General features: G+C 47.8%; 1 protein-coding gene across 9 annotated transcripts in view; it reads left to right on the plus strand.

The window, feature by feature from the left end:
• Positions 1–17,441, plus strand: part of Arhgef7 (Rho guanine nucleotide exchange factor 7) — a 130,123-nt gene that overhangs the window by 100,290 nt on the left and 12,392 nt on the right. For all 9 annotated transcript variants that reach the window (XR_013423536.1, XR_013423537.1, XM_078016342.1 and 6 more), the window contains 9 exons: positions 705–843; positions 1,711–1,770; positions 2,940–3,086; positions 4,755–4,841; positions 6,907–6,985; positions 7,172–7,311; positions 9,109–9,333; positions 11,793–11,886; positions 15,632–15,721. Coding sequence is in view for 7 of the 9 variants with exons in the window: in XM_078016342.1 (XP_077872468.1) it covers positions 705–843; positions 1,711–1,770; positions 2,940–3,086; positions 4,755–4,841; positions 6,907–6,985; positions 7,172–7,311; positions 9,109–9,333; positions 11,793–11,886; positions 15,632–15,721 (1,061 nt within the window). In the remaining 2 variants the exon portion in view is untranslated. The remainder of the gene's footprint in view (positions 1–704; positions 844–1,710; positions 1,771–2,939; positions 3,087–4,754; positions 4,842–6,906; positions 6,986–7,171; positions 7,312–9,108; positions 9,334–11,792; positions 11,887–15,631; positions 15,722–17,441) is intronic.

Consider the following 17,441-nt stretch of genomic DNA (forward strand, 5'->3'; position numbering starts at 1 on the left):
CTTGGAGCAGGGACAGTGGCTGTAGACATGAATGGCTTGGGAGTACTAGTCACAGAAAATGTTAGGTGAATGTAGTAAAGGGACGGTGGCAGAAGAATAGGAAGGTGTTTCAGACTTCTTTTAGGTTTCTAATTTATGGGCATGTCCTTGGTTTTTCCATCTCCCTCTATGCTGAGGGTGAAATGTGGTGACAGCGTGATGTGCTGCTTCTGCTTCAGAGCCCAAGGACCTGGTCTTTTTTGTAGTGCTGCGGTGCACGCCCACAGGTGGGAGGTGCACCTCTGCAGAAGGCAATGAAAAGACATTTGGTGCTTGGCACTGGGCCGCTTGAGGTGCAGGTGGCCCTTGTGTAGCTCACCTGGTTCAGGAGTGTCTTTCCCTTGAGCAGCTTGATGGCAGTTCTTGCTATCTTGAGACTCTGAGATGCCTGGAAGCCATTGCAGCTCTAAGAGCGTGAACTTCCATTTGGACAGGTCTGCATGTTGTGACATACTGGGGGACCCTTTTGCGAATGGAATTGCATGTATTCTGTGGGAGAGGAACCTTTTTGGAGTTCCCTTTGGTGTCTTGAGATAAACAGCACAGGTTTGTTTGTAAAAACTGCAACATTCATAAACACTGGCTCTCACTAACAGAAGCCTTGCCATATTGTCTTTTGCCCTAACCCCAAGCATCTTCTCTTTTCCACCATGCCCTGTTGCCAGCGAGGACCTGGGGGAGTTCATGGAGACAAAAGGTGCCAGCAGCCCTGGGATCCTGGTGCTGACCACTGGCCTCAGCAAACCGTTCATGCGCCTGGACAAATACCCCACGCTGCTCAAGGAGCTGGAGAGACACATGGAGGTGCTGCCTCTCTTCCAACCCTGAGTCCTTGAGCAAGGAGGGATGACATGGGTCAGACTGCTATCAGGGACAGTATCATTAGTGATTCACTTTAGAAGCCAGGACCAACACAGAGTTTAGAGTCTGTAACTTAGTGAATTTTCAAAATGACTTTGTTGAATATGAAGTTTTTCTCCTTATTCTTGTTCTGTAAGAAAGCATTTGCTGCTTTGCCTTCTTGCTTTCTCATCTACCACTGCTGATAGGACAGTTTCCAAAAGCTAGAAAATGGGGGCTGGGGCTGTAGCTCAGTGGTGGAGCCCTTGCCTAGCATGTGAGAGGCACTGGGTTCGATCTTCAGCACCATGTAAAATAAATAAGTAAAGGTATTGTGACCATTTACAACTAAAAATATGTATATATATATATTATTTTAAAAAAACACTAGAAAATGTGAACTCATTTCCAAATGGTATTTTGATTAACAAGTTGCAGACCTGACAAATTGAGGTTTCAGGTGTTCTCTGGACTTGGGCAGGCAACCTGTCTGTAGCCGGATGGTTCATCAGGCCTCCTCAGGCCTCCCCTTCAGTTGTTGCGCATGGCTTGGCCACTCTGCAGCTGAGAATCAGAGATGCCCTGCAAATAGAGGTGGTCGTGTTCAGCAAAGCTGCATTTACAGAAGATATTTGCTGACCATTGCTCAGGCTATTCCCCTGAACCCACTGACTCCAAGATGCCCTTAAAGAATAGGATTGCTACTGTGATGCTAAGAAGAAAAATCCTTGTCGAGGACAAAGATTTGGAAAGGTTTTAGGCCAAGCTACAGAGAGAAGCCTTTTAAGAAAAGCTTTTGTGAAAGCTAATAGCATGTTTCTTTATCTGAAGGATTATCATCCTGATAGACAAGACATTCAGAGATCCATGACTGCCTTCAAAACCCTTGCGGTGAGTATAGTGGAGGAATGGGACCTGGGAGCAGGAAGGGAGGGAGTGAAAAGAGACCACTGGGGAATGATATTGGCCAGATTATATTGCTGTGACATTTGCATGTACGAATATGTAACAGTGAATCTCCCATTATGTACAATTATAATGTACCCACAAAATATATGTGGAATAACCCTTGCAGTAAGTGGGCAAGCACACCATGGTTTCTTCCACAGACATGTGATGGCAAATGAATGTAGAATTGGCAGCTGAAAAGGTCAGATGCAAAAACATTACTTGTGACGAACTAAGAACTAATTTCCATGGCTAGGAAATTCTCTTGCATTAGAAGATTGTGGGCAGAAAGATGAAGTGATGATTTCTCCCTTTTGAAGAGGCATAGCATAATTAATGCTGCATTTCCAAACCTCCATGCACAGCCTCTTTAGTGGTGTTCTGGGGAGTGTAGTGCTGGGATTCTGTCTCTTCTCTTGTCATGTTGTTCCAGCTGTGTTTTAAGTTGTCCTTTATATATAGTGCAAATTGTTCTCATCCTTTTTCCTCTTATCAGTCTTCTTTGTTGGCAGACACTAATAAAGCCAGAAGAAAAATATTTGTCTTGTCCACTGTATATGTGTGTGTGGGAAAAAAAAATATATATATATATATGTTTTGTAGATGGGCACAGTGCCTTTATTTATTTTTACGTGGTGCTGAGGATTGAACCCAGTGCCTCCCACATTCTGCGAAAGTGCTCTACCACTGGGCTATAGCCGCAGCCCCCCACTCTGTATTTCTACTTCCTAAAAGTGGCAAAAATCTGCCATTTTCCTAATAGTATTTGGTACTCAGAGGAGTTGTGTGCTTTGCTTCTCTTGATTATATACTTTTAAAACTTGTTATTCCAGACAGTAAAGCAAATTGTTCCATAGATTTGTCTTTCTTAAGAAGTAAGACACAGGGGATGGGACCGAAGCTTATTGGTAGAGCACTTGCCTTCCACATGTGAGGCACTGGGTTTGATCCTCAGCACCACATAAAAATAAATAAAGATATTGTGTCTATCTACAACTAAAAAGTAAAGAAGTCAGACACAAAACGATAATTGTTTTAAGAAGTAATATAGCCAAATCTTCAGATTCTGGAGGCTTCTGTCTCTTTGAACAGTGACGTTCTGTGTCTTGCAGGCCCAGTGTCAAGAAGTACGAAAAAGGAAAGAGCTTGAGTTGCAGATCCTGACGGAAGCCATCCGAAGCTGGGAGGGAGATGACATCAAGACCCTGGGCAATGTCATTTACATGTCCCAGGTCATGATCCAGTGTGCAGGAAGTGAGGTACTGAAGTGCATGGGCACCACTGTGGCCTCTACCCACCCATAAGTTCTCATGATAGAGCATTTTGAAGAGATGTCAAGCTAGAACAGATTGTAATTGTGCTCTACTTTCTATATCAGCAGAAACAAGAGAAGCTTATGGCACAATAGAGGGCTATTGACCAGTTTAGATCTGCAGGATCCACTTGTCCAGACCTGTGAACTGGAAGCAGGACTACAGGTTTCCAGGGTGTGCAAACAGCTGCCCTGGGGTCCTGTGCACTGGCCCAGCCAGGGGCTTCCCTCTCAGGAGTCTGTGGTTGTGGATGGTTTAGGCCCTTACATTTTTCTCTTAATGTGTTCTAATTGGAGTTCACTTAGGGAAGTAAAAACCATTTTCTTAAGGGTTTGTTAAGTAAGAAATCAAACCAGATACTTGTGCTGTATCCACTTAGTGCAAGTGGAGCAGGTGGGTGACTTACAGGTTCTTGGGTCACTAAGCAGGTGTCTCTTATGGTTTGATTCTGCCTTTGCAAATATAAGCAACATGTGCTGATGCCCATTGTCAAACTTGTGATGGTTAGATAACTGAATTTGGTGTGCACTGTTGATCCCTTCTTAACCTGACTTTTTAAATTTACCTGCAGACAAGATCGTTTAGTCTGCGTGCCATAATGAATTTCCTTATTTACCACAATGATCAAAACACCTAGACCTGTCTAGAAGTGGTTTGCTTTTTACTCACGTGAAGTGAACTTTATTTAAGATACCCAGGGGAAGCACGTCTAAGAGCGTGTTCTTTAGTACACTAGATGGCCACAGCCTTGGTGAGTGTTGCTCTAAGAATGACCCAGGCTATCCGGGCCACAGTCTGAGGGATGCTTCCCAGGTGCACCATGGGTCTTTGGCGGGGGGAGGGTGATGGTCGCTTCCAGAGGAGTCTTACACATACAGCCTCTCTCTTTGGAGGTGCTTTGAGGTGTGTTGTGTGGCCATGTGTTCTGGAGAAGGCACCTGGGAAACTGCTTTCTAGTGTTGGCCTCACGTCTTGGGGCCATCTGGCCTTTCCATTTCTGTTTCCTTTGAGATGCCTGGCCTTGGTTACCTATTGAAGCAAAGAATTTTTAGTGTACAGGTCATACTATTTTAAGTCATTTGTGTAACTAGAGAACGTTTGTGAAGTGGATGAAGCACATATAGCTCTCAAAATTCGAGGAAACAATGATAGAATTTGTTTTAACATTTTTTCCAATCCTTCCTTAACCTCAAAGAATCCACTGGTTCTGCCTTGCCCCACTAAAATTTTATAAATTCTCTTTCTCTAAACCATGAAAAGAAAATTGTAGATGAACTAGAAATAGCTAATGGCAGAGCAGAACTCCTTCACTATTTAGTTTTCAAAGATGCTTCACAGGTGTTGTGAGCCCAGGATTAGTTTATTTTCTTTTTGTATTGAATAGTTTAGCAATCCAGGGTCTTCACCTTTGTGTTCAAACTCTCTCATATATTAAGGGTTAACATAGAATTGATCATAATTTTGTTTCCATTTCATTTATTTAATGCATTTTGTTAGGAATATATAAACAACCAATATAGTGTAGTGTTTCCTAAGGTCTTAAAGTATTGTGTTCACATTTGTAAATAGATGTGTTTTTAAAGTTATTTGGATTTGTTTGTTTTTTTATATTAGGAAAAGAATGAAAGATACCTTCTGCTCTTCCCAAACCTTTTGCTAATGTTGTCTGGCAGTCCCAGGATGAGTGGTTTCATCTATCAGGTAAAACACGTTTGGAATTCTGTTTTATTGTTTATGGTAGACCTGAGGATCGTTTCAGGCTGGCTCTGAACTTCAGCATGAAGCAGTTCCTGTTTCTGTACGTGCTGTGTCCTAGGCGTGCCGTGCTGTGTGCATCCATCGCCTGTGTGTCAGTGTGACTCTTCTGATGTAGACCAGCGTTTGTTCTGAGCAAACTGAAAGGAAGAAGTGTGTTGGTGGAGAGGCCTTGAAGCACACTGGTGGCTGTGGTGCCATCCATCTCCCTGGGTTTGCTTTCTGCTCTGTGTAACACAGGCTGGGCTGGGGCTGGGGCCTGTTGTGAGACATAGCACAGCACCCCCAGCTATATCAGCACAAGTGCTGTCATTGGACCTTTGTTCTTAATTGTTCCACTGGTTTTGTTTGAGAAAATGGGAGAGCTGATTGGAGATGGAATGTAAGGGGGCGGGGCTTTTGTCTGCTGCTGCTGCTGCTGCTCTGATTTACAGTGGGGGTATTAAGTAGCTTTTGTGTATCTGAGAGATACCCTTGGCAGTTTTCAGTGATGACTTTCTGTGACAATGGAAGCTAATACCTCCACCTCTGTTTCCAGAAACTGGTCGGTTTCAAGATGTGCTAGCGAGGGAAGCTACATCTTTGTTTTCTCTGGGTGGCATTTCTTTGGTGTGTGTTTTGTTTTGTCCCAGTAAGGACTAGGGCGTCAAGGAGGTGTGGCACTTATTCCAGAGTTGGGTGAAGGAAGCCTGGTGTTGCTGTGGCCTTGGGGTGGGCCTTATCCCCTGACAAGGCTGCCTTGCTGTTGCATTGGTGTCTCACCAGCAGGGTCCCAACCTTCTTCTTTTTGACAGTTTCCCAGGGACATCCCTGTCCCAGGTGCAGGGAACCCCCACTGCAGGAACACTGGCTTTGGGGCTGAGGTGCATGCTGCTGCTGTGGTGTGCCAGGCAAAACATGAATCTGCAGCTTCATTTTCTTAGCATTTCTCACAGCTGTTAGCAGTCCTGTGCTAATGGGTCTGGGAAAGGAGCCTGTCTTGTGTTTTCCGGATGGGCCTGGCCTTGGTGTCAGTCAGCTGCTGTCTTGGCTGCTGAGCTTCAGGACATAGCTCTTCAGCCTCACATCACTGACACTTTGGGTTGGATGATTGTTTACTTGGGAGGCAAGATGGGGGGACTGTCCTTGTGCTATAGGATGTGATTGCTTCTCTGACCTCTGCCTACCTGATGTTGGGAGCATCTGCATGTTGTGGTACTACCACATATCTGGGGACGTTCCTTGTGTATTGGGAGCTCTGTGTCTGGGTGCTGGTGCAGTCCCGCTCCTCTGCTTACAGGGGCTCCATGCAGCTTGGCTTAGAATGACCCCAACTTCCCTAAAGGCTTAGTCCAGTTGTGTGGTCTGTGTGCCCAGGGCAAGCTGTGCATTTGGAATACCACGTGATAGGCATAAGCTGTAGTGTTGGCTGTTCCCTCCAGGGAAGCAGCCTGTCCCTTGAGTGCAGACCTTTGCTGCTGTGTTGTTTTGGAGGGTGACATTTGGGGCTAGCTCTGCTTTGTGTATGGGCATCAGCCTGGCCCCATTGTGTGTCTCCAGCTGATGTTCCCTGCTCAGATCCCTCAGGGTGGCTGCCTGCCCTGCAGTGCTTTAGCACAGCCCCTTTGCCGTGGGCAGACTGCGTTGTAACTGGTAAGGCAGCCCGTGTGCCTGACCCATCTCCCACCCTGTCTCTGCCTTCATATGTTGAGCTTACTCCCTTCTGTGTTCTTTGAAACAGCTGTGATACACGTTAGTTTTGTTGTGGTAGGTAATGTTTTTATGTCCTGGTGTTTGTTTAGAGTAATTGAGCAGATGAAATTTTTCTTTGTTTTTTGAACTTTAGCTTTTTGAACATTCATCGTTCTGTAGGCTGATTCCTTACCTGAGTTTTCTTTATAGTATGCGTGCACTGCCACAAGCAGCATGACACCATTGCCACCTCCAAAGTCATTTAATATTTATTTTAATAACAGAACTTCTTTACTAGAAAGGCACTAATTGCATTTTTTTGTGGGGGGGTCTTTTTTAGGGAAAGCTACCAACGACAGGAATGACAATCACAAAACTTGAGGACAGTGAAAATCATAGGAATGCGTTTGAAATATCAGGTGATAGGCACAAGCCGTGTGTGTGCTGTCTGTCCCCGCCAGGGAGGCAGCCTGTCTCTTGAGCGCAGACCTTGCTGATGTATTTTGGAGGGTGACGTTTAAGCATTGCTGAGTCGTGTTCTGGGCATGTGCGTGTATGTGCTTCCTGCCCAAGTTTCCACTTCAGCCTGTTTCCCTCCTTTCCAGGGAGCATGATCGAGCGGATACTGGTGTCCTGCAACAACCAGCAGGACCTGCAGGAATGGGTGGACCATCTGCAGAAGCAGACGAAGGTCACATCTGCGGGCAACCCCACCATCAAGCCCCACTCCGTGCCATCTCACACTGTAAGGGCTCCCTAGATCTCCTCCTCCCAGCTTCAAGTGGTGATGGCCTGCTGTAGGGCTGGCACTGGGTGCTCTTGTGTCACAACCCTCTGTCAGGCATTCTCATGAGTTGGTTGACATTTGTGGGGCATGTGGCCTTTGCTCTGAATGGCCCCTAAAGACAGACTGGAGGGAGTGTTGCTACTAAAATCCCCAGAAAGCACTATCCATGGATGAGAAATTTTAGCTGTGTGTGTTATGTTTGCTTTAAAAAAAAACAACAAAAAATAGTAAATTACGGTAATGACGAGAAGGGCCACATTCATGTTGAAGGCATAAAATATGGTTTTTGAGTCACTGTTTTGATTTAAGAAATTTATTTTTCACTTTAAAAAGTTTAGCAGCTCTTTAGAGAGAACTTTTCAAAATGAATGAACACCAAAGTTTCAGTGTTTAAACCTCTCTGTACTGGTGTTTAATAATAAATTGATGTCCAAAAAACACTTATCATCTTTATCAAATAGTATTGAAAAACTGGGCAGATCTTTGAAAGAATGAATTAGGATTACACAGCACTTTGAATTTGTGTTTTCTCACATCTTCATGGGGAGGGAGGTTGGGATAGTTTTACCAGTGGTTTATTTTTCCTTTAGTGGTTCACCACTTTAAGCATCTCTGGGCCTCCTGCAACGTAGCCTGAGTCTTATTCTCATTTAGCATCAAGCACCGTCTTCTGAGTTTCCAACTGGAGGGGAATGAACCAAACATTACCGGCTGTGGCATTATTGCCAGAAGGGGTGTTTAAAATAATGTCATCCAGCTGTGCTGGTCAGCTGATTTTTTTTTTTTTTATAATTCCACCCCCCTCACAGGGGCCAACTTTGGAGAGTACAGGAGGCCACGGCTCGCACTCCCAGGCATGGAGCCTTCCCCTTTTGCCAGTGTTCCCATGTCATGAATATATTCAGAGAGTGGCCCCCAGGTTGCCACTCCTCCTAGCTGCCTGTGCTGCCTGTTGGCTGACTTGAGGCTGCTGGCTCCTGCTGAGTGCCACTTCTTTATTCAGCATTTTCTGATTTCACTGTCAGTGTGATGGAATGGAGGCGGAGGGGTGTTCCAGGAGTATGAACCTTATTAATGACACACCCTTATAAAAATCAGATTTGAATAGCTTGTTTTCACTATGGCTAAGTTTTTCAGGAAAAGTTGTATTTTGTTTTATTCTGGATATTGGCAATTTTCTATCTAGGCTCAGGTTCTAAGCCCTCTTTGGGGCTTTATAGACCTTTGTTGCAACTCAGCTTTGCCCTTTTAACATGAAAACGGTCATAGACAGGACTGGACCTGCTTGCTGTGTCAGGAGATGTTTCTCTCCTTCCTTTCCCTCTCCCTCAGCACAATATCCAGGCCCTAGTGGACAGGGCAGATTGTCCCTCCCTACCAGGCTCTGGACTAGTTGTGCAAGGATCACCAGGAAGTGAATCACGTGACTCAGGAGAGTGTTCTCTCCCTATTATCACATTCCAGTATAGGCAATGCCAGATCTCTTAGGAAATTCTGACGCTCCTGCAGAGTGATGAACCTTTTCCTAAATGTGGGAGGCTGGGCTTGAGTCCATGGTGCAGAACTGCTTTCTTCTAACAAGAGTAAGGCGTTCCTGTAGCAGACAGTGCCTGCAACCCTTTGCCCAGCCCAGAAATGGACCACTAGGCTTGTCCCCTACATCTAAGGAGCAGAGTGAGGTGTACATGCTCAGTCCTTTACGGGACTCTGCTGGTCTCATGCTCTCTCTGCTCTTCTCACTTTTGTCCCTGGCAGCTCCCCTCGCATCCCGTCACCCCATCCAGCAAGCATGCAGACAGCAAGCCCATGGCTCTGACACCTGCCTACCACACGCTCCCCCACCCCTCCCACCATGGTGCCCCGCACACCACCATCAGCTGGGGGCCCCTGGAGCCTCCAAAGACCCCCAAGCCCTGGAGTCTGAGCTGCCTGCGGCCTGCGCCCCCTCTCCGGCCCTCAGCTGCACTCTGCTACAAGGAGGTAAGGTCCTTTGGCCGCTCATACCAATAGCCATTCTGTCTGTGTGAGTTTCTTGTTCTGTACTTCATTCCAGTTTTTGTTTCAATGAATTCAGAAATGAAAATTCCATGTTTCTCTGACATAAAAAATGCAAATTAGTTTCATGAGAGCTGTGAAGTAGAGTCACCTTGGTTCTCTTACTATTCCCTTCAACTGTTAGGGTCTCAGGAGACATGGGGGATGGGTGTACACACTTGCTCGGTGTGCACCTAGGGCAGGAGCTGGGGAGGGACAGGCCCCAAGCAATCATGACTTCGTGCCTTTGTGCTACACCTCTTAGCCCATTCTTTCAGTTTGAGATCCTATCCATGAACCCTGGAGCAATTTCGGATGAAGAGAATATTTATAAATAAAAATGGAAACAGTCATGTCAGGCGATGCTCCTTGAACTTGTGAGGAGTTGTGGTGCAATCTGCAGTCTTCTTTATTCTGACTGGGTCTTGTTCCAAACGTGAGGTGCATCTCATGTCAGGTGCCATTCCTAGTAAGTCCATCTGCCCCTGCGCCTGCCCTGAGCAGGAGGGGAACACCTTGAGAGTGCATCCTGAGAAGTGCCTTCACCTGAGGACACTGGTTATTGATGTGTGCGTATGAGAAGAGTGTGAGTTTGTGAACAGAGAATGTGCATGCTTGTGAGTGTGCATGTGTAAGGAGTCATGCATGAGTGTGTGAGGATAAGAGCAATTGTGTAAGTGTAAAAGAATAAGCATGTGCGAGGATGAATGTGCATGAATATGAGCACACTTGTAAGTGTGCAAGATAAGTGGGCTTATGAGTTTGAGAATGAGAGTGGGCTTATGAGCATGTGTGGAAATGAGTGTGGGTGTGCAAGATGAGCATGCTTGTAAATGTGAGAATGAAAGTGCGCTTGTGAGCATGTGAGAATGAGTATTAGAGTGCAGTTGTGAGCACAAGTGTGGGTATAAATGCATAAGAACGAGTGTGCAAATGAGCATAGTTGTGTGTGGTGATGTGCTGCATCCTGGCCTGGAGCCTGCACATCCAGCCAGGGGCCACATCGCCAGGGTTGCTGGGGCAGACCCTTCTTCCATTCATGCCAGCAAAGCAGAAGTACTATCTGCAAAATTTCAGTCAGCCTTTACGTTGTTCTTAACTCATTAAGAGTCTTGCTGAGAGTCACCCCAGACAGAAGTTTTAAATTGTGGGTAGCTGCATGAAGGATATTGATGTTCTTTGTTAGTGTTGTGGTATAAAGAAAAAGTGAGATAATGCAGGCAAGCACTGATGGAGGTTTAATTACTGGAGACTGCTGGACGAAGGAGTAGAAGGGATGAGGGAGGGTCACGGAAGCAAGCTTAAGCATGTTGGTTGTGATACGTCGCACTCCAATTACTTTTAGATGCCGGGAGAGAGAAGTGCGTTCATTCTTTGCTTATAGCTTGTTATTTCCAATGCCTTAAAACCCTAGTGAGAAGTCGTCCCAAGGAACAGAGTTGGCAAAGAAGATGGAGCCCTGGAGTGCTGCCCATCAGGCCGCCTGGTGGGTGCAGGGTGCGGGCAGAAGTTCTGGATCCTGTTCCCTGAGCCCTGGTGTGCAGGTGCCTGCTGGGCAGGGCAGGGCAGGGCACTGACCTCTCCAGGGGTCTTGGCAACTTCTTCTGAGTCAGAGAAGCAGTGGAGCCCACATTGGAAATGGTTCTTTGGAAACTGATTCCTGGGGCACTGAGAAGACCTTGTACATGTTCATTTACATAGAGAAGATTTCGAAGTGGTAACGTCAGAAGTCAGGCTCTGTTCCCTTAGTGCTTTGAGTTGGGTCCTGTAGCATGTCTGCCCCGAGTGTGGGACCGAACTGATGGAGGGCAGCCTTCTTTAGTATCTATGTCCGGCATGTGCTCAGCAGTTGAGACTTCACCTGTCCCATCACCTCCACTTAGTTTTCACCTCAGGATGAAGATGTGCCAAGTGGGCAGGGCAGGTGGTCCTCCCAAACAGGCGTGAGACTTGACTGTGCGTGCGCCACACCTGTGCCTGGACCCAGAATGGTGGGTGTGTGGCCTCTCCCTGGAGGCTTCAGGCACATTGCTGCAGGAGCTGACTTGCCTTGGTTCCCTCACCTCTTCCTAGTCAGCTGTGCCAGGCAGGTCTGCTCCATAGTTGCCAAGCCCGGCTCCCACCGCCTGTCCTTTCTCTCCTGCCAGTGGGGACCTCTGCCACTTGCCATCCCAGGACTGGTCATACCCAGGTAGCACAAGGGTCCCTGTTGGAGTTGAGGGGATCAGTGGTGAATAGTGAAGACACCTGTTGGTCTTTTGCAACTGTTCCACAGCTGGCAAAGGCCACGTGAGAGTTGAGGGAAGTGTGTGTGGCTGCTTTGCCTTGGGGCACTGTCCTGACACCCAGGAGAGCCGGCAGGTTTTGGCATCTGTCAGTGTTTCCTGTCCTTTGTGTTTCCCCAGGATCTTAGTAAGAGTCCCAAGACCATGAAAAAGCTGCTGCCGAAGCGCAAACCTGAACGGAAGCCTTCAGACGAGGAGTTCGCCTTGCGGAAAAGTGAGTCCCTGTACTGGGTGTGGGGGCTTAGCGTGCACGGTGGAAAAGCGGCTGGAGAAACAGTTATGGTCTTCCCATAACTGCAGGCAGCAGGGCCTACTTCTCGAGGTGGGACCAGCAGATGGGCAGGAAACATGGGTTAGGAGGCTGGGGCAGGACTGTGCTGTAATTGGGGCCTTACCTGCTCTTATCCACTTGGCCCATGAAGCCTTACATGCTAGGATTCCTGGAGTTTCCTCTCCACCCAGTAGGGCTATGGCCTGTTCTCTTCACATATCAGGATCACAGTCCTGGGGGACTCAGAGGTGAGCTTTCATAGGCTCTGGGGAGCTGGAAGCAGTCTCTGCCCTACCCTGGGTCCTACACTGTGCTCACAGGGAAACTCACACTCAGGTGCTCAGGCCATAGCTTTGGGATTCATGAAGTTAGTCAATTGCAGAACCAGTGGGAAGTTTCCCTGCGCTGCTTCATGCTGGGTGAGACTTGCCCCATGGGACATACAGCAGTGTCTGAAGACACTGTAGTTGTCACAGCTGGGTAAGGGCTACTACCCTTAATGGTAGACCAGGGGTATCACACAGCATCCACAGGGCACACAGACTCATCTTACCCAGCACATCAGGCCTAGTGACTGCTGCAGATGGCCGCAGCAAGCATGCGGCCATCTAGGGGACTATCCAGGGCTGAAGGAAAGCTCCTGGTGGGGACAGGGTGTGATCATTTCACCCTGATGTCCCTCCCTACAGGACAGAGCATATTAGCCAGCAGGTGCCAGCAGGGGTCTTCTGCAGGCCTTGCAATTCTTGGGAGTCACTTTTCACTGTACTCATTGGGACCCTTAAGGGGTTTATTTCCAAAAGAAGGCCCAAGGGAGAGGTTTTTTACTTAGAACTTGAGGGTAGTTGGCATCACCAGGAAAGGTGCCAGCTTGGCCCAGCAGCTCTGATCCAGGTGCTAAGTAGCTTCTTCTCCATCCTTTGTGTGAGGCCATTTTAATGTGGGGGAAGCCAATGAGACAGCAGCTTCTTGAGCAGCTCCACCGTGGTTGCCTTGTCCTCATGCGTGTCACCTGGTGTGGGTGGCTGTACTGCCTGCTCCTTGCCCTGGTGCACAGGTTCCAGTCCACCAGAGCAGTGTGTGCAGTCCTTGTGAGGTGTGCCTAAGGTTTCGTGGGCCCACTGTGTCCTCCTGGCTGCCACTGCTTGTCTGTGCAGGGGAGATGAGGCTGGGCTCCGGGGTGTCTGGTGGCCCTCTCATGACAGGTATTTGCTCAGCACCTTCTGTGTGGAGCACACATCTATGTCATGGGTCCATGACATAGACGCAGGTGCACTCGTCAGTCACTGGCAGACACTTAGCCCTGTCTTTGTGATGGTATGAGAGACACAGCTGTGAAAGAAGGAAACATCCCTGACCTCCTAGAGCTCAGGTTTTGCAGAAGACAGGAGAAACAAGACAAACTCTCAGCGCATGTCTGGGGAGTGCTCAGACTGGCTGGGGCTGGTGGGACGGCTTCCATGCAAGGGCAGTATCTGAGTAGAGGCATTGCAGTCTCTTCAGCCCTGGCTGCAGGTGCAAGGAGGGGCTGCCTGGGGAGTGATGCCAGAGCCCTTGAGGTGCCTCAGGCAGTGGGGTGCCTCAGGGTCCAGAGGCCTCACCGATTGCATGAGAGCAAGCAGGCTGAAGCAAAAGTGGAGCCAGGTAGTGAGGGTGAGAGGGGATGGTAGTGGGCCCAGGTTGATGGTGACGGTAAAATGTGGGCAGATGTCCTGGGTGGGGGTGCTGAATGAAGGTAGGGCCTGTAATGGTTCTCTGGGTGGGATTTGCCCCAGGGCACATTAAGCAATGTCTGAAGACATTCTAGTCCTTACAGCTGGGTGAGGGCTACTGTCCTCTGTGGTAGAGACACAGCATCCTACAGACTCATCTTGTGCAGCCGATAAGCAGTGTGGTGGTTGGGGGTACAGGCCCACAGGCCTTGTATGTGAGGCCTGTGGTTTTCAGCATTGTGGCCTTGGGGTGCACTACAGGAGCCATGATGGACAGGGCAGGCACAGGGCTGGGGCAGCCAGGAGGATGTAGAGCATGAGGCTCTCAGGAGGTGCCCAGGAGCAAGTATTAGCTGGGTGGTGAACATATGATTCGATGTCCGGGGAAGGCCCAGACTGGGGTGAAGATGTGTTATTTCAAGCACAAGTTTGGGCAGATGGAGAGGAGAAGCAGTGGGGTATCCAAGTGCCCTGCCCTGCAGTCCTCGCATGTGAGGGTCAGGAGGACCTGTGAGACAGAGGACTAAAGGAAATTCTGTGTAAGTGGTCTCTGTGACAGTGCCACGTATCATGGGTGCAGGTGAGCCTTGCTGCTTTAAGCCACTGTGATTTCATAAGTTGTTTCAGCCTTTATTGCATCCAGGATCCCAGCGTTGTTCTAGTCTATGAAACGGCTAAGACCACACAGCAAGTGTGTGATTCCCCGCCTTGGCTGCTTGCATCTGCCCGCAGTGGCGAAGGTAGATCAGCATGGTAGTTTGTTGAAAGTCAGAGCTGTTTTCAGATTACTGCCTCATTCTCTGCCTTTCTTTGTATTCAGCCATGTCTCACACGGGCAATTGGTTACATCAGCCGGACTGAGAGGGTCCCCACAAAGACACAGTCCTGCACCACCACAGGGAACAGCCTGCCTTTGGAAGTTCCCTGCAGGAGCCCTCGGTGGAAATGGACTTCTTGCCTCTGAGGAAGTGGGTTGTTACAGGAGCCTGTCGGAAGATTGCTTACACTTAGTGAGATTTAGGCCTTTTCTTGGGAGCTCTTAAGTTCTTGCATTGTGAGTTATTGTCTAGTAGTGAATATTGGGTTTGAATACTGGTATGAATTTCACTCTCTCAAAATGACATTGAGGCTTCATTGTTATACCACTATTAATACTTTAGGCTTCTGTTCTTTCCACATTTTCTATTAGAGTAGGTGAGCCTTTTAAAATAGGTACCCAAGTAGTATCTTAGGAAAGAAAGAAAACAGAAAAAGAGGAAGATAAAGAAAATAAGCCGCTTGCCCATGTGTGTAACACCTCTTGAGTGCATGCTGATGTGAGAGCCTGTGCCCACTGCCACTGCCTTGAGCTTTAACCCTGTGTTCTTGTGCCTGCTCTCAGTGGAGACAGGGCCAGTGTCCAAGAGCTGGCTCAAGGAAGGGCTCTGCAAGGAGGCTGTGAGGAGTGCTGACCTGGCTTGTGAATTTTGTAGATTGACCTCTAAGGTAGGAATTTGTGCTAGAGGGAAGCTCCTTTGCAGGCCTGCATCAGATGCCTTTCGAGGTCACTGCCCACCTCTGCTGGTGTTGGTGTTGTCGGGTTGGTTTTGAGGATATGAGCCCAGGCTCTTGTTGATGAGGTAGAATGGCTTTCCTTACTAACTGTGCTTTTGTGAGTTGCTCTTTTCTCTTATCCTTTTTTAATTTGTGTGGGAGGGGCCTCCTTTTTTTAATGGCTTAGCAAGACAGCTAAGGATAGCAGCCCTTTGCTAGATAAATTACAGATAAAAATATTAAAAAAACTGAAAAATCCTTTTTGAATATACATATTTGTAGATATTAAGAGAACAGTTGCCTGACAAGAAAATAAAAGGAGGGCTCTTCTCACCTGCTGGTGTCAGCTGAGTTGATGCCTGTGAGCACACCCTGTCCGACAGCTTGTGGAGTGTGGCTGTGGGATGTGTGTTTGGTAGTGATGCCTCTGCATCTCTCTGCAGGCACGGCGGCTCTGGAAGAAGATGCTCAGATTCTGAAGGTCATCGAGGCTTACTGTACAAGCGCCAAGACCCGGCAGACCCTCAACTCAAGTAAGTTTCACAGGAGCGCGCTGGGATGTGTGTTCTCGTCACAATCTAAACGTTGCTCCATGCCTGAGCTGTTCTGAGGGAGGGAAGGAGGGAGGTCTCAGAGATGGATCAAGCAACACACAGGGAGCCCTGAGTCCCTGAGTCATGTGAGCAGGATCTGAGCTTGAGCAGAGCAGCAGCATGGTGTTCTGGCCAGTGTTCTCCATAGGGCGCTGCCAGCATTCCTAAGGCCTGCACCTCGCTGTGTTCAGATGATAGTAGAAGGCTACTTGTTGAGCCCTTCACATTGCTGGTATAAGGTAGGGACTCGGGCTTGTTTTTTTTAAGCTCTTCAGAATTGTTGTTTATTGTCCAAAATATAAACCTAGAGTGAGGCTTCTGTTAGCTTCCCTTTCTTTTTCTTATAAATATTTGGAAATAAGCACAAACTACCTTAATTTGGTTGATTGGTCACCACAGAATTTACCCATGTCTTATGTATGATGTTTAAGTAGAAACTGCTCAGTCTGTGGTGTGAACAGGGAGGAGGTGGCTTTTTACATCTCCCTGGCAGGAGTGAGGGCAGCACAGTGTGGCGGCAGCTGGGCATCAGTGCATGGCCCAGGGGGCCCTCTCCACCACAGTGGACCTCTTGGCCTGCTGCTCCTTATTTTGGGGGCTTTTCTTGGCCTTGGAGACCTGGGTGGCTCAGATATGACCTGGGCATAAAAGCTGGCTTCCCCTTGGTGAGTTTGGGTTCTTCCGCCGTGGCTTTTGGCAGAGCATGTCCCTCCCGTCTTCATTCTCATGCCTGCAGTTGTGGCGTTTCAGCTTAGCGTGTGTCCTACTTAAACTAATGCTGAAAACCAGAAACAGGGGAGAAGGACTTTGTAGCCGGTACAGCTTTGTCAGAGGTGCCTGTGGCTGTGAACATAAGCTAGCCATCAGGGGCCAGGTAGATGTGTGTGGCCTGAACCTTTTTTACATTTCTAGTGTCTTCATTTAGATTTTTTTCTAGTGGTCAGCACAGTCCTTGTTCTGGTGAAGTCTACTCTCTGGTGAAGGTGCCTATTGTAGTGACTGGTCGAGGGATGGGAAGGAAGTGGGAAGGCCTGGGTACTCCAGCAAACTAGAACACCTACATGTGCAGTTAGGCAGTCATTTGTAAGTGCATTGTATTGTGATTAAAGGTATTACATTTTCATAATTTGTTAGTGATTGTATTTTAGGTAGACTAGACTATAAAATGTTTACAAGTTTATGGATTTCAAATTTGGGATTTTTAAAAAGTGGTCCTCTGAATTTCAGTTACTTGAATAAAATTTAACTTAGTAGTCTCAGCTGAAGGTCCTAGTCTCTCAGGGATGTATGTGCTTTGTGGGCCTCACAGGGCCACCTTATGGCTTCGCTGCTGCCAGGTATGCCAGAGGGATGACCTGCAGCTTCCACAGAGCCTTTCTTAGTGCAATGTCCATGTCAGCGTGTCCACTCTTCCCATTCAAGAAAGCATTGGTCAGTAGTCTGATTTGCTTTTGGTTGATACTATAGGCAGAACTGCCTGGGACAGAGAGGATAATCAGCCAAGGCGTCGACCTCACACTGCCAGCACAGGTGGTGATGAGGCATGCATGTCTGTGCAGGAGGGCACCCTTCCTCACCAAGTGGAGATGGCTCACAGTGCAGCAGCTTTGGCATGTTAATGTGCAGTAACAACAGCTTTTAGAAGGAGTTTATTTTACCA

The sequence above is a fragment of the Ictidomys tridecemlineatus genome, chromosome 6 (assembly GCF_052094955.1).
Source record: "Ictidomys tridecemlineatus isolate mIctTri1 chromosome 6, mIctTri1.hap1, whole genome shotgun sequence".
Taxonomy (NCBI): Eukaryota; Metazoa; Chordata; class Mammalia; order Rodentia; family Sciuridae; genus Ictidomys; species Ictidomys tridecemlineatus.